Source organism: Sciurus carolinensis, chromosome 13 (genome assembly GCF_902686445.1).
Source record: "Sciurus carolinensis chromosome 13, mSciCar1.2, whole genome shotgun sequence".
Taxonomy (NCBI): Eukaryota; Metazoa; Chordata; class Mammalia; order Rodentia; family Sciuridae; genus Sciurus; species Sciurus carolinensis.
In genome coordinates, this window is record NC_062225.1 from 20951528 (window position 1) to 20968632 (window position 17105).

The 17105-nt window shown below is 40.3% G+C and overlaps 1 protein-coding gene across 1 annotated transcript; it reads right to left on the reverse strand.

The window, feature by feature from the left end:
• Positions 1-899: 899 nt before the first annotated feature.
• Bmp10 (bone morphogenetic protein 10) lies at positions 900-6838 on the reverse strand. Its single transcript, XM_047523494.1, has 2 exons — positions 6505-6838; positions 900-1940 (listed from the first exon to the last, which is right to left on the reverse strand). Exons 1-2 carry the CDS (start codon positions 6836-6838, stop codon positions 1000-1002), a joined length of 1275 nt encoding a protein of 424 aa, XP_047379450.1. The 3' UTR covers positions 900-999.
• Positions 6839-17105: the final 10267 nt, after the last annotated feature.

Consider the following 17105-nt stretch of genomic DNA (forward strand, 5'->3'; position numbering starts at 1 on the left):
CGGTTCCCTTCTGATTTCCCTTCTCTTTTTCTTTGATCATTTTATTTCATCCCAAAGATGTGATGCTCCACTTAGAACTGCTTTCGATTTTACAGACTCGTCTGAGGACAGCATCTGTATCCTTCCCACTGTCTTCCTCTCTCAACCGCTCTACACCCGCAGCTATGAAGACCAGCACTCCTCACCTCGCTTCCTAGCATCTGAGTTCATCCCGAAGTCCCCTCTGTAGTCAGTTCTTGACCAGGCGCTGCCCTTTAGAGCACTTCAGTCCCCGTGGGCTCATTCTTTGCTATGATACCTCTGGGGCTCCTGCCTCCTGGAGCTGTTTAGTTTCGGTAGTTATCTTAGCAAACTTCCCTTCTAGCATGCAGCCTCCTTCACCTGGCCTTCCGCTCTGAGCCTTGGTAGAGACTCAACTGACAACAACTACACTTTCCAGAGTATTTCAGATACTCTAAAGATAACAGAATATCTTCAGATACCTTCCTGCAATAGTTAATACTTCCTATGATGGTTAAATTCCTAATGCAAACTTTTGTGACCTAAACCCTATTCAAGGAAGAGGTGACTGAGAACGTACCATTGGCTTTTCATACATAAACATTTGAGTGAGACATACATGTATGTGAGTATTATCTTTCTCTATAGAACCAAAAGGTCATCCTAAGTTCATGTATATCCACATATATATATACACACATATTTGTGTTTTGATGCTGTGGTTTGCTAGGGGTTGCTCTTTCCAAATTGATTTGGTGATAAGTACTGTGGCTTGCCATTCCTATTAAAGACAGAATTGCCAGGAAATGTCAAGTCCAGAGAAAAACAGATTGGAAGGGAGTAGATGGTTTAGCAAAATATGTATTTCCTACAGTAAACCAACCTATCCATTTCCCTAAGGCAGCAAGCCTCTGTTATCTGTACACCCTCATTAAATAGTCTCATTAAATAGAACACCAAATATACACATTTACAGTTATTAAATAAGCCACAGGACTCCTATCTACAGCCACATTCAGAGACCGCCATGCCTTCATATTTAAACTTATAGGTGACAACGCCTTTGTCTAAGTAGAGAATGGAGATGGGTTCTAGCTTGGTGGGCACGCAGCAGGCTTTGGAAGCTTTCTGGGAATTCTTGAGGTGGACCAGGGCTTGAATAATTGCATGCTTTGTGGGTGTGAGATGCTCTGCCAGGGGGTAGTTACAAACACCGCGGCATTCATAGGCTTCGTATCCCGGGGGAGCGATGATCCAGGAGTCCCAGCCAATCTCCTTGAAGTCAATGTAGAGCGGGGTCCTCTTGCAGTAGTTTCCTTTGGCGTTCCTTCTGATTCGGGCAGTGGAATCATAGATGATGTTCGACCTCATCTGCAGCAAAGCCTCTTCCCCAGGTCCACTGGAGAAACCATCCAGGTCCAGGTTATCCAACTCTGGAATTTGCTCATGGGCGATCATTTCATTCAATTCCTCCTTCCGCTCCTTGTCACTGCTTTGGTCATCAGAAAACACAACAAGCAAAGGGTCATGCTTATTCTGGGCACTGGTGTCTATTTCCAGCTGCCCCCTTCTGGCGTCTTCAATTTGGTCATGTCTGCTCTCAATGTGGACCTCCAGCTGATGGGTGGATGAGCCTGACTTTTGCCAGCGTCTGATGGCATCTGTGACATCGAATGTCTCCCACTCGCTGTTGGTTCCATAGATCTCCCCTGACACTAGGACCAGCATATTTCTTTCAGCCTCATTTTCCCCTTCACTCTCCAGTACTTCAAAAATGGTAATTTTCCGGTCCACTCCATCATATATCATGCGATCTCTTTGCACCAGCGTGTACAACCTGAGTTCAGCCATGATGACCTCTTCATGGTGAGGGATGGACACGTTGAAGAGGAGAGGGTATTTTCGGAGCCCATTAAAACTGGCAGGTTGAGAAAACAGATCTGAAAAAAAAATGGGATTTGCAAAAATCAGAATTGCAATGTGTTTCATAGAAAAACAGATGTTTATTTACGTCATAAGAGGGCCTGTCCATGCAGGAAGTTTGATATAGAGTAAACAAGCAGAAAAGATCAATGAAAATGAAAAGAATGTTAATATTCTGTAACACAGAAAATACCAAAAGGTCAATGACAGAATGCTTAACTGAGTTGAGAATGCAGAACTAACACAGAAAATGACTGCCAAACGGATGGGAGAACTCTCACCCAGCCTTCCTGAAGTAGCTTACCCTCCTCCAATTACAGAACTGGAAGAGACTTTGGAGAGTGCATAGAAGAGACCTCTAATTTTCTAACCAGTAAAGAGCCATCGAATGGGGTATGTGGTGAATGTTCTTAGAGTTTCTCACAGAGTTGGAGATCTGGTCTTCCAATTTGGCACTGGTCTTCCTGAGAGATCTTCATCTAGACTTGGGGTTGGTAAACTCTGGCCCATGGACCAAATTGGGCCTGTTACCTGTTTTTGAAAATAAAGTTTTATTGGAACACAGTTTCACCCATTTATTTCTCCATTGTCTATAGCTAAGGGCAGAGTTAGACAGTCTCAACAGAGAACATATGGTCTACAAAGACTAAAATATTAACTATCTCTGGCCCTTTGCAGAAAAAGTTGTTGACTCTGGCTCTAGTCAACAAAGCCTAAGAAAGTCAATAACAACAGCCATAAACCAAGGAGCCACAGCAGTTGATTTTGTGATCCTCTACAAGGAAGAGTGGGAGAAGATAGATCTTGAGGGCAGATGTATTTCCTTAGTCTCGTATCTCTAGTACCTTGCATGGAGTTCAGCATGCATACAAATCACTCAAGAATCTATATGAAATACTTTTTAAAGGTTCCTTTAGTCATAGAAGCACACCTCCAAACACTATCACGTTGACCTCCTATCTGAGAATTTTACAGCGAGCCCACAGCTCCTGAATACTTGACTTAGGTAATATATGTCTGTAAGGAATGCCTGAGGACATTGGTCATCAGACTATCAAAGGATTCCACAACATCAAAAATGCTAAGGACCACCAATTGAGGGACTCTCTATCATCTTTGATAACATTCCCCCAGTTTATACCTAGCTCATGATTTCAGTGGAATCCCTACCAGATTATATTCTTGTCATACTTTAACTTCATATAACTAATTTATACTGTCTCTTAAAAGAGATAGTAAAAGATAATCATGTGGAGATTTTAAAATCTACATTAATAAAAATATATAATGATTTTTCATGTGCTTCACAACTTGCGCTGGGTACCACCCAAAATTACCAGTGGGAAATACAGACCTATGGAATGAATTTCAACTCACTGGCATGACTGTCAAGACCAGATTTAACCAGGTCTTGTCCTCTTGATCCAGTCTCTTGATCCTATTCATCTTCTGCATTTCACAGAACATTGCAATTGCTCAATTAATATTTTTGAGCAATTAAATTAGATATCTGAAGACTGATATCCTCATGGCTTGCAAAAATACCTCCTTTTTTCTGCAATTTGCACATTTATATATGCTCTTCTTACCCTCAGAAGGCCCTCTTGCCTCACCTTCCCCTGTCCATCTCTCTCTGAGATGGACACTCCATTATGACTCCATTATGAGTCACTTGAGCACCTGCTCTCTCTGTCTTCCCTCTGACTTTTTGTCATTTACTCTGTGTGTTTCCATTGTCTTTTTTTTTATAAATGAATCTTCACAACTAGAGTGCCATCATCCTTGGGGCAGTTATTAAGACTCAAACTCCCTAATATATATCTTTATTCTACCATGATGCCTAAAACAGAGACAGTGTCTTAAGATGTTGATTATTTGTCGATTCTGTGCACCAGACCAATTGATTTATGGGCACAACATTTATCTATACCACATCATCAGGTTTTTGGGTAAGAAACAAAAGTAACTTGGGCGTTGTCCCTCTATTATAAGAATGAGGGAGACTACTTCCTCTGGAAGGGAACAAAAGACCAAAAGTGGGAGAGGAGGCTGGTCCCTCCGTGAGAAGAGCGCAGATTAAAAGCTGACTGTGGTGGCAGGGAGAGATTACAAAGGCAAATCAGGACAAATTTGGTGCTAATGGATATACTCACTGTATTTATCATGGTGATGCTCTCAGTGGATGATTACATATGTGAAAACCTATCAGATTATACACCTTAAATAAATGCGGCTATCTGGCCAGGCATGGTGGTGTACACTTGTAATCCCAGAGACTCGGGAGGCCGAAACAGGAGGATCACAAGTTCAAAACCAATCTCAGCAAAAGTGAGGTACTAAGCAATTCAGTGACACCCTGTCTCTAAATAAAATGCAAAATAGAGCTGGGGGTGTGACTCAGTAGTTGAGTGCCCCTGAGTTCAATTCCTGGTACTTCCCCACAAAAAAATAGAAAAAAAAATAAATGCAGATATCTGAATGTCTACTATAACCCAAGAAAGTTGTTTGTTTGTTTGTTTTTTTAAATAAACTCACTGAAGTGCTTCTCATATGCAGATGCAGTGAGTGATAGATGGAGGACTTTTCTGAGTAAGAGAATTCATGTTCTTCACAAATTCCACATACCAAGGGCTTTGCAGGAGTGGTCTTACACTGACTTTTTTGTATTACTTGTTGTCTAAGTCGAAATGTTCTTACAATGGTCTCGTAATTCAGGAATTGATCCTCTGTTTATTTTCACCAAAAAAAACTAAAGCTCAATGCAGAGAACTGACTTCCCTAGATGACGCAGGGAGGGTGGAGTAGAGCTAGGAACTGAGGGTATAGTGTTCCCACTTTGGATGCGGCATGAGTTCAGTTTGGAGATTTGGGGTCTGCCCTGAGCAGACCCAAAGGGCCAGATGAGAAATCATAGCAACCAATAGGGTGAGCCCAGTGAGGGGACACAACTCCTTGGACCGTGCATTTCCGCTCATGGACTGGCAGCAGTGCAGGGGCTCAGTGTCCACAGCGACATGTGATCCTGCCCACACTGATCTTTAGCAATCAAGCTGGGTAGACTCCAAATCCTGACCTGGCACCCCCAAATCCTCCACAGGAGAAGTGAGAATGGAAAGTGTTCTTGTTTTCCTTGGGTTTTCGGACACTTCCCCACCCACACCAGCGCTGAGAGTGTTAGGAATGGTTCCCACAGTAGGAGGTGATCTATTTCAACTCAGACTCTCCTCCAAAAGGAATCTTTAAGCTTGACTTTTCTACTAGGAATGTGTTACTAAATAGACATTTTGTCAGTCAATTAATTTTAAAGACAAATAATATCTCAGGTCCTAAGGTATACCTAGTCAACATACACTCCAGTGCCTACAATTTTAAGCAATGCATTCATAACCATTAAAGTTTTTTCAGAACTTCATAGTAAACTTTCTTTCTTTCTTACCTATAGACTTTTATGATTAACTCAACCATGTTTTGTTGGTATTATTGCTCCCAACATATAGATCAGGAAATCGAGGTTTGGATAAATTAAGTTAATGATCCATAAATACCCAAATAGGCCAAATCTCAAAATTTCAAATCTTCTTTTAAAAATATTGTTTAGTTGCCAATGAATATTTTATTTATTTATTTATATGTGGTGCTGAGGATCACCCAGGGCCTCACACGTGCCAGGCAAGTGCTCTACCACTAAGCCACAATTCCAGTCTCTCAAAATTTCAGGTCTTCTCGCCACTGTCATTTGACTTTCAAGAACATCTGGACACCATCAATCAAAACCTCTTTTATGTGTGCTTAATGACTGCAAAGGCATAATTGGAAAATATTAAAGAATTCATCTCTTTGAACCCACAACTTCTACCATTGATAAGTTTCCCCTACTAGTATCATACTAAATAAAGGATTAACTTGGTAGCATACTAGACCAGTTATTGAATTTAAAGATGTAGGAGGAGAAAACACAGTTGTCTCAGCAATAATTTAATAATACTTGTATATTACTTTTCATAAAGACGCAGAAATGATAAGCTGGATCATTAATCGCACACTTCTGTAAACAGCATTCCCAAGGATGTACAATACAACTTTAGGAAGAATTTCCACAATCTAAGTCTCCATCCTATGTGACTATTTCTTAAATAAGTTCACAAAATGGAGACATCCAAAGTTTGAGCAAAACGAAAATCACAACTTTACAGGCTTTTATATTTTTTAACTATATTCATTCCAAGTAAAAGCCAAAGTGGACATTCAGGCCTATCTGGAAATTGACAAAATTATAAGTAGCACAGCAACACTGACTTTTTTGTATTACTCGTTGTCTAAGTAAAGATCCTATTATGATGTCAGAACTATAGACATTCTGAGGCTTTTTATTAAAAGGTGTTTTTTCGCATCTTTTTGAGTTCCAAAACAACCAGATAAATGGTATAAATCAGAATCGGCACTCTTTGCGGGTCTCAGCAGAGATATGCCCTCAAATGAATGTATTTGTCCTTATCCATATCATGCCCGTGCATTGTAAATTACTTATTGCTTCTTGGAAAAAGTTCAAGCCAAAGTTCGTCAGCGAAAATGCAGACTTACCTTCATTTTTGAAACTCCTGATGATGTTGGCAGAGGGCATGGAGGTCCGGTCTGTGGCAAATTTGTTGTAGAGCTCCAGCATGTACTCTGGTGGGTCTACCTTGGCTGAGTCCTGCATAGGGATGTCAGACAGGTTCAATGTCTTAAGGAACTCATCCTTCATGCTCTGCAGCAGTGTGTTAAAGTCAACACCATCTTGCTCTGAGAAGACATCATCGAAGAAGGGCATATCTTCTTCCAGAGGTGACTGCTCAAGGCCCAAGATGGGGCTTCCAGAAACTGAGTGAGCCACCAGGCAGAAAACAGCACACAGCCACAGGACCAGAGAATCCATGACTCTGCTCAAGCCCCCAGGCCAACCCAGGAAAGTCTAGCTCTCCTGGGCTCTAAGTGGCAGTTTTATCTAGCAGAGCGTAAATGTCTCGTGTCACTGGAGACAAGTTTGGAAGCTCTTCCTCTCTCCCCCCTCCCCTTTCATTCTTCCTCTCCCCCCAAAAGTCAGGTTGCAGTAATTGGCTAACAAAATCTCCCAGAGGAGCCTCGCCTTTCTTATCTCCTTAGTGTAAACTTGTGCACTAGATTTTGTTTCTATCTTGCAATCCCTTTTTCTTTTAATGAGCATTTTGTAAACATTTCCACATTCTGACACTGGTTGAGAGATAGGACAATTTTCTCCTTGCAAAGGCTCTTGCTTCCTTTTGACAGAAATGTGTATTTTCTGCTCTTATGGTGTTCAGTTTCACACATGCATATAATAGACATTAAAATTCAACACGATACACACCAATGATGATACATATTAGTTCAAGTGATTGGTCTTACAGTGTCAAATAAGCATTTCTGAAGATAAACCAAATAGTGAACATCAAGTTAGATAAAACAACGTCAATGAATTTAAATACACCTTTGAGCATATGTTTTTAGAAATAGGAAAGTATGAACTTCATGGTCAATAGCTTTTTTCCCTTCAGATTCCTTCAGGCTAAAATGACTTTTGAAAAGTAGAGTAAGTACTTAATTACAATGGCTACTAAAATTTATAAAGTGCTTTCCTCAAATAGGCCTTATGTTGAGCTCCTTATGTATATCATCTAGTGTGCTCCCTATAGTAATCCTATTATCCCCACTGTGTGTGTGTGTGTGTGTGTGTGTGTGTGTATCACTGAGGTTCCATAGCTTGCCAGAAGTCACAAAGTTACAAAGTGATAAAGTCACAAGTTAAACTCAAGCAGTCGGGTTCTTATGAATGAGAACACAATCCTACTTTAAAACCACTACTCCATGATGCTAGGGTATAAGGACCGATGCTGAAAGGTTACCCAGTCCCCAGAGCAGCCCTGCACTGGGCAGGCACAGCCAGGTATAAAGTAGCAATTTGCAGCTGGATGTGGACCTCAGTTCCTTTGCTTGTGCAATCAACTATTGATATGACAAAAATCTCTGCCAAATTCATCTCTAAGACTAAATCAAATCAGTCACCAGGAAAAAATAAATAAAAAAGCTCCAGTGAAAGTTTGTCAGACATTACTAGGCAGACGAACTATGCCAAATGCCTTGGTCTGGGCGAAAAAAAAAAAATGGCAGGCAAGATTATGTCTGGTTTAGGAAACAAGAATCAGGCTTATCACACTTTCCACCCTAATGGCTGCAGTAGCAGCCATAGTGCAGTCAGGGTGACCCTGGGGACAACTACAGGGAATGATTTTCCCCCTGGGGTAGGGGTACTGTATCCCTCTGGTTTGTTTAATGTACTCCCTGTCCAACTACTTGGGCAGCCCAAAGCTGCTGCTTTCAGAGGACAGGATCCGATTTTTGGTAAACTGGTGTACATTAGTTTGCAAGTTATATTTTTCCTGCATTTACCCTGATCAGTTACCTACAATACTTTGACTTTCCTCTTTTCACCAGGCTTCCCAAGGTTTCCAATCATCTTCCAAATGTTTCTTCTCCTAGCATGTAAATTTTACAGCAATTTTTTAGTCACCATAGAAAGAATTATATTTTGTTCAGTAGTTGTTAAATGTCCATTTGTCCGGCAGTTGATGGACATTTGTCTAGGAGTTGATGATTTTGATTTAATGTTATATTTTGATTAAAGTTTCTGCCCCTATAGTAAAAAGACAACTATAGACTGAAAACAGAATATACCCCAAACAGGTGCCCAAGTGAGTCAAGTCCAAAAGCCAGAACCTATTCTGTAGGTGATACATTTTAATGTGAGGTTTCTGACAGCAAACCAGCAAGGTTCCTGTATCACATCCTGATCGAAACAAGCACTCCTTTATCTCCACACATACACAGATGTCAACGCACACTCCAAAACTCTGAATGGCAGGCATGTGTGTGTAACCACCACAGGACAGCAGAGCAAGTGGTGGTACTTACAGTACCCTGGCCACACTGGTTTCAAAGGTCAGGAGGAGCATGCATCCCATGTTGCAGAGTTCTGGATCTTTGCATCCTAAGGCAGGAAAACAATGTAACCGATTTCACTGGCATCTCTGTACTTGGCATTAGAGAAAATATGTAGTTAAATATGTGGACCATTTCTTCACCAAAATGTTTATATTTTAGCCGTTTAAAAGGAGGATAGAAAAACGACCATAACCACATCTTACTATAATATTTTTAAATGCATGTTTAGTAAAAGTCCTTACACCCCACACTTGTGCTAGACTAGGCAGAGCCAACCTGGGCTTTGTGCATGCAGCAGGAAGACACCAGCTTCCTCCCTCATCTGCTCCTGGGACATCTTACATTTTAGCTTTAAAGTCTCTTTATCCTATGATTTCTCTCCAAAACTTTCCCTGAGGACTCTCTTATGATGCTAAAAGGTCCAACTATCTTTACATCCCTTTCCCTATCTTGATTTTCTGAACACAATCTATTCAACTGATCTCATTATTTTAGGTCCCATTAATTGGAAATGCATTATAATTCATTCAGAGTAGACTGAAGATCATTATGCTGCTGGGCCAAAGAAATAGAAGGTCTCTCTAGACACTTTAAGAGAACCCACACATGTGGAAAATAAAATACTAATTATATATCATGTGTTTCCATCTCACTGCAAAATGCTTTACAAAGTCTGGGGTCAGTTTTTATGACTAATTCCATAACTGTACAAACTTGAAGGCTCTAACATTGAACTTCATTGAATTCTCAGAGAAATGGATCAGTGATCAAATCCAACCAAGGTTAGAACCACTGGACTGCCTCCTTATGAATTCTGCTATTCTCTGTGAGTAGTGGGCAGAACCTGACCAAATGCCATCAGAAGACTTGTCCTGATTGACAAGAGGCCAGTGAACTTAGCATATGTCTTTGGACATAACTCTAGGTTCTTGGAATTCTCTCCACCTTGGATCCCACTTCAGAAGCATTACACTACTATTGCTACTGACTCAGAAATTTTCAAGACTTTGAGGTACATCTTAAACCACATGTGAAAATAAAATATTTCATAAGTTATATGATAGGTTTTGCCTATGTGAACATATACAAGTTAGTTACTTTATGCTTTCTTGTATAACTTGCTTTTTTGCACCCAACAGAATGTTTTCCAGCATACACATGCTGATGTGTATAGCTGGAGTTCACTGCTTTTTAATTACTGAATGATTGTCAGGTTTATGAATATATGAAGTTTTATTTGTGCATTTGTGAATAAACACTTGAATTATTTATCTCTTTTATTTCTGATTATACACAGTACTACCATGAATAGTCTTACTATTGTTTTTCTGTTCGGGAGATTGTCTTGGAAGTGCTGACCAGGAGAACTCTCTGTTATGATGGAAATGTCCAGTCTGAGCTAACCAAAGCAGTAGCCACCAAAACAACTAGTGAATATCGAGCATTTGAAAGGCAGGTAATACAACTGAAGAACTGCATTTTAAAATTTTATTTTAATTAATTCTAATTTACATATATAGAGCCACAAGTGGATAATAACTACCATATTGGGCAGTGCAGGTCAGGGGTACATTTAATAAGAATATATAAGGAATAGAATTGTTGATCAGTAGTCAAAGAAGATTCTAACAATCTTATGTAATGCCAAATTGTTTTCCCAAATGAATTATTCTGTTCCTTCCAGCAAGAGTTCTTCAATCCTGAACAGCACCAGGTTGGTCGACTTCCAGGACTCTGGTTGAACCTGGGAGGCTCTTGCCTCTGCAACTCTCCCCCTACTCATTTCTGAGATCTGCAGAAGGGCATGGGACAGTCTCAGGATAAAAGGCATGATTTTGGTTGGGAAGCAATGCTTTTAAAGTATTGTGTCGGCTCCACAGCTAGAATGATTTGTCCCATGGCACTCAGGAGCAAAAAATTTGATTGAAAAGCAGGAAGGGAAACCTACATAAATGTAGCAACATTCCACGTTCATCATTAGGAGGATAATATAACAAAGGTATCAATAATCCCCAGAAATTCAATTCAGTTAAACTTCAGTGACAATCCTAGCAAACTTTTCAACAGAACTTGGGAAAGATGATCCTAAAATTTACATGTAGGAATAAAGAATTAATAATTGGGACATCTCAGCAAAGAAGTAGATGGGAGACTTTTCATACCAAATATTAAGATCTATTGAAATTATTGACATCCAAGACAGCATGGTGTTGTTTCAAGAACAGATCAATAGAATAAATAGCCTGGAAAAAAAGACTCACACAAATTTAAGAATTGACATGAAATAGTCAGTATTGAAGATTAATGAGGCAAAGATAAACAATTAAGTAAAAATTTTATACAAAAATAAAATCCAGATGATTAAGGGCTGCACATGGAAGAATGGTTTCGAGCTTCTGTCAGGGAGAAGTCCTGGGAGGAGGGTTGCTTTTGTTGTAAGATCTGTTACTTCATATGCCATTTCCAACCCCAGAAGATAAAAAAGAAATAATGGGGATCATCCTATTTTCTTAAAAAGAGAGAGAAGACAACCCATATTTAGAAAAAGATTGATATCTTCCATTAAATTCCAAAGTGCAAAACTATATCATCTTTATCATCATCATCATCATCATCATCATCATCATCATCTTTAGTGAGAGCTTCACCAAGAGCTCCTTGGTTCACCAATTACATTTTAAATCAAGTTTGTTACACTAATCCTCCCTTCAGAAACACATTTATGACTTGGAGTTTTACAGAGGATCATATTCTCTGCATTTGAAGAAACATACTTTTGTTCTTGAAGCTAACAATTTTTTTTTGCATGTGCTTCTTAAGTTATAAATGCTAAAAATGAAAATGCCCACTGACCTAGGATATCCTGGGAGTGGAAGAGACAGTACATCAAAATGCTCTCAGCATCACTAGAGGTGTTTGACAGCTGTGCTAAGCAACGACACAAAGTGCAAAGACAAAGAAGGAAACCCAGCCAGGGCTCTCTGCCACCACACTGAGATAAGTCAAGCCCTTTAACACCAGAGGCTGCTAAGGGTTTATTCCACACTCTCAGCAAGATAAGCTGCCATTCACGCCTCACAAGACACTCAGTTCTAGAAAGCAACTCAGAGGGAAAAACTAAGCGATGTGAATAAGTGCAATTATTTCAGTGAAGAATATTAGCTGATTCCAAGTTGTATTTGACTTTGACTCCATGAAAGGCATCAAAAGCATATTCCTCAGAGTGCTGGGTTTTCCAAGCTTGTCATGGCCCAGGGTCCTACACTGAATCCCACTACTGTTAGCCACTTTGCACTCACTACCCAAGTCTCACTATGTAAGGTGACCTTTGTTTCCCCATTTTTACAGATGAACCCGAGGTTCAAAGGTTTAAGTGAACTGCCCCGAGTTCACAGAGTTGGGGAAACTTGGAGTCACTGCTCTCTCCTAATTCTCTAGACAGCCTTTGTTAGACTTACGGTCCATATAGTTGGACTCTGAGAGAGTAGATGAGGCATGACATAAACCCTTGACTATATTGTGACTGTACACGTGGCTTGGACACAGAAGAGGGCTTCTTTGTATTGACTGTTAATGGTGGTTTCCCTGAGGACTGAATGAACCCTCCAATGTCTTTAGATTTCCTAGGTCAGATTCAATTACAAGTGATCCATCCTATCACCCCAGAAGACTAGGACAAACATGGGTTCCTCTTATTTTTCTTTTTTTAAGAAAATAAAAGGCACCATATTAAGAAAATATGGTCACCTGGCCTGTGAAATCCAGCATACATATGTTTTGAAGGAATGACACATACCCCTTCTTTGAACCATCACCAACAAGACCTTGCTTAGAGAGCTACAAGGTCAAGAGAAACCACACTTGTGGTATGAAACTTGGCAAATGACCATTATAAAACAATGGATAGTTCAGTCAAAAAGAAGAATGAAATTATGTCATTTAAAGAAAAATTGGTGGAACTTGAGAGCATTATGTTAAGTGAAATAAACCCAACATAGAAAGTCAAGGATTGTGTGTTTTTTCCTGTATGTTGAATCTAGAGAAGAAAAGGGAAAATATGGGGCAGGGGCATCTTATGAAAATAGAAGGGAGACCAGCAGAATAGGGGAAGGGGTGCAGGGGGAGGAAGAAGAGGAGGGAAAGGACAGGTAGCAGGAAACAAAACCAACCAAATTATATTGTTATATTGTGTGCCTGTGCAAATATGTAACAATGACTCCCACTTTTACATATAATTGTAATGCACCAATAAAAATTAACCTTAAAAATTAATGGACACCTGGAATAAAAAGAAATGTGAGTTCATAAGAAAGATTCAACTTAGCCTATTCAATGTGAGAAAATCAGTGACAGTCTGAGACTATTTCATGGTACAGAATGTAAAGGCTGAAAGGAATACCAGAAGTCAGCCTGGCTGGCCCCTAATACTCTGCAGGAAGAGAGAAGGAAGGAGGGAGAAATTAATGGGACCTGCCTTATCAATCAGCAGCCACTTCTCTCACTACTTTCACTTGATAAGTTCAGAAAGTTACATCTAGAAGAGCTTCTTAGAGAAGGTCTGCATCCAAGTAATAGCCTAAATGTTGTGACAAAACTACTGCTGGGTATCCTTTTTTTACTTTGTGAACTCAGAGTTTACATGTGACTCATCTTCAAGTAAATGTCATGCACAACACAAATAGAAAAATACTAGAAGCCATGGACAATCTCTGGTTTTAAGAAATGTTGGAATGACAAATCTATTTATAGAAATAGCCTTCTGGTTTCTAAGTAGAAAGAGATGGTCACTTCTGCCTTAAAAGGCTGACTTAATCTCCGTGAATATTTTTCTTTCTTCCCTTCAATGGAAAAGGTCAGGTTACAAAAGTCAAGTTCCAATCTAATCAAAGGATGTCATAAGACAGTAATTCTGCTTAAGCAATCCTTACGAAGCAATGTGAATATATGACTGGAAAAATGACAAAGGGAATTTTAGAGTAAGTGCCTTCAATTAAACTTGTTCCAATGCAATTTACATTGTGTGCAGGTCCAGGGAACCAAAGTCATGTATCTTGTCCTTCATATAACCTCCAAAATCATTAAAGAACCATCCATCATGGCTATGTGTTTAGGACTCACTGGGTAATGATTCTTGGGGATTTCGTGTGGTTGGAATTGATAACAGAACCTAAAAGGAATTCTAGTGAAGGATAACAACAGAATTCTTTAAATAGCCAACCAGACTTCTAAATGGAACCTGGGTAGCAGAATTATGGAAAAATATAGGACTTTTTTTTTTTTTTTTTTTTTTGGATCTCTGCAGTCACCTTCGTTCTGCCAGCAATTATTGGCTTAGCTAAGATCAAATGCCCACATGAACTTTGAAATAAAACCAATGACCCAATTTGTGATTAAAAATAATTTAAAAATCTGCATCCTCAAGCTGTTATTCCAGGCGCAAGAATGGTTATTCTCTGTTACATGGTTGACATACCTCTGAGTTGTATCAGCTTCCCTAAGATAAGGTCAGAATGTCTGTCTTCTCAAATAACACAGACCACTCGAGGGCAGGGTGTGTTCCATTCACATCTCCCTGGCACCTAGTAAGAAGCTGGGCACACAGCACAAGCTCCATCAGTCAAGAAGCAAGGTGCACATTGGTGACATGGCGCTTCACACATTCATATGCTTCTGGATAAAGGCAGTATTCTATCCCTAGAAATAGGCTTAAATATGACGGAGGTGATCTGCATTTAAGTTAGAGATTCTAACTCTGCACATCACAATCTTCCTCAAAACTGTGGGCACATTCTAATCCCTAGAGGCTCTGATGTCTTGCACCTCTTGCCATCCATCTCTTGTCCCATGCCAAATCCACCTACTTTCCTTCCTCCACAATCTCCTTTGAAAATGTTGAGGTTTCTTCTCTGTTTTTCTTCTGGGCAGGCAGTGTTTTGGGATTGCTGGTCAGTGGCTGATGAGACAAGAAGGACAGGGCTTCCTCCCCTTAGAAGGTCACATCCTCCCCTTCCCGGGACCTGGGAGGGGTTTCTCTGCATTGCTTTTCTTCTTCAATAGACTGATGTATGATCCTAGGAAAAGAGACACCAAGCGAGTGGGTGTTTCTCAGGTTCTAAGCCTTGAAATCAATTATAGTCAGAGTATAAGGGTTTTTGGTTGTTTGTTTTCTTTTGTTGCCTGATCTAGTCCAGGTCATCAGGGAGCTACATTAGGTTTGGGGTAAAATCCTCATAGAAATGAGATGATTTTCCCTGGAGCGTTCCCCTTCTACATAAATGGTGTTCTCTGGGACTTGTGGTTGTGATATCAAGTAGCTCTGAAGAGCCAAGAGCCTTGAGCCACAGCCAGAGGCAACTTATCATGGCTAATAATTCACCATTCACCACCACCACTTGAACAAATGTTTGTCAAGCACCTACACTGTGTAATGCACAGTGGCACTAGGCTGGCGGGGATAGGCACTGCGATACCAACCAGCAAAATAACAATTAAAAAGCTAGCATGTGTTCAGATCCTGCTCCGTGCCAGGCTGTTAGTCTCACACATTGTGGTCATTATTTTATCCAGTTTTCCCCGAACCCTATAACAGGGATGCAATCGTCATCTCCATTTTGCAAGATGAGGATGCTGTGGAAGAGCTAGGAGGAGGCAGATCTAAGGTTGACACCAGCTCTGCTCAATTCCCAAGTCCAGTCATTCATTTGAACACACTCTGCACCCCAAAGAGGGCTGACGTGATGGAGGGAGGACACAGCAGAAAGAGCACAACGGAAAGGAGGAAGAGGCAAGGGAGGGGACACCTTTGTCACGCATGGAGGGAACAGGGATAGAGATACAGTCCCATTTGAAGGGGTAGGAGAAGTTGAGGAATTTCATACCTAATATCCTTAATTTCCTCTGGATATTAAAAGGCCGCCTTGTTGGTGAAAGAAATGAGTAGGAGGGTGGGGTGGGGGTGAAGGTGATGAGAACAGCAGCAAATATGCACAAATCATTCATGTTAGTGAATTTTCCAATTCCACAATTCCCTGAGATAAGTATCACTTTGCACCTGAAAAATACGGAGGTTCAAAGGCAGAATGTAAGGTTCATTGTGGAGCATGTACTACTAGTCACAGAACTGGGATTTTCAACTCAGGATATTTGACTCCAGAGACCAAGCACTGAGTAGAAAGTAAGTAAACCACGGTGGACATGCAAAAAACTGGCTCCTAACTTACTTTTCACTTAAAAGATAAAAACTGGAAAATTCATGTCTGAGAGGTGGTTTGTGGGAGAAGATTTTATTTCACAACATCTGAACTGAAAATGGAACAGCTAGGTCAACATGTCAAGGAGGTAGATACACTAAAACAGAAGTTCAAGAGAGAAGTTCGGGGTAGACTTTTAATAATAAAGATTATTGACTTGATGAATGATATAATTCAAGATATATATAAATCCCAACATTTATGAATATCACTAAAACATAAATTCAGTATAATATGACAAAAAAATTTTGAGCAACACCTTTAGAATCTTAATCAGTCTATCCAAGTAGAGTTAGAGCCATTTCCATAATTCTTCAAGTCAATTCTACTCTGATTTTCATCAGTATTAAAGTATTGTTGTAAATATCAATAGTAAAGTTACCTGAGCTTGCAGAACCAAAGGAAGGATGGTAAAAATTGTGAACTGCTCAGTCCATGAACTAAGCCCTCAAGTGAAGAAAATGAACAAATGAAATGGCCTTTAGCTCAGGAAGCACCACAATGCGGCATGATGAGGTGAACCCAGTGGTTGAGTGGGGAAGAAGGAGGGTACAACCATGAAGGAGGCTGCCGAGGACTAGGGCAGGGAGGACTTGAGGCAACAGGGCACCTTCCAGGCACAGCATTAAGACGGGTTCCACTGTGCTTCCTTTGCTACTTGCCATGTTTTTCTTGGAACAGAACTGTGTTCATCAGCTTTTCATCACTGTCACCAAAATGCCTGACAGGAATAAGTTAGAGGAGGAAAAGTTTCTTTGGGACTCATGGTTTCAGAGGTTCAGTCCATGGTGGGCCAATTCCATTGTTTTGGGCCTGAGCTGAGGCAGAACATCATGGCAGAAGGATGAAACAGAAGAAAACTGCTCAGCTCATGATAGCCAGGAAGGTGTGTGTGTGTGTGTGTGCGTGTGTGTGTGTGTGTGAGAGAGAGAGAGA

Coding starts and splice junctions, on each gene's coding strand:
- Bmp10 (XM_047523494.1), bottom strand. CDS start 6,838: ATGGATTCTCTGGTCCTGTGGCTGTGTGCTGTTTTCTGCCTGGTGGCT. Junction 1,941..6,504: donor CAGGAGTTTCAAAAATGAAG/GTAAGTCTGCAT, acceptor TTTTTTTTTCAG/ATCTGTTTTCTCAACCTGCC.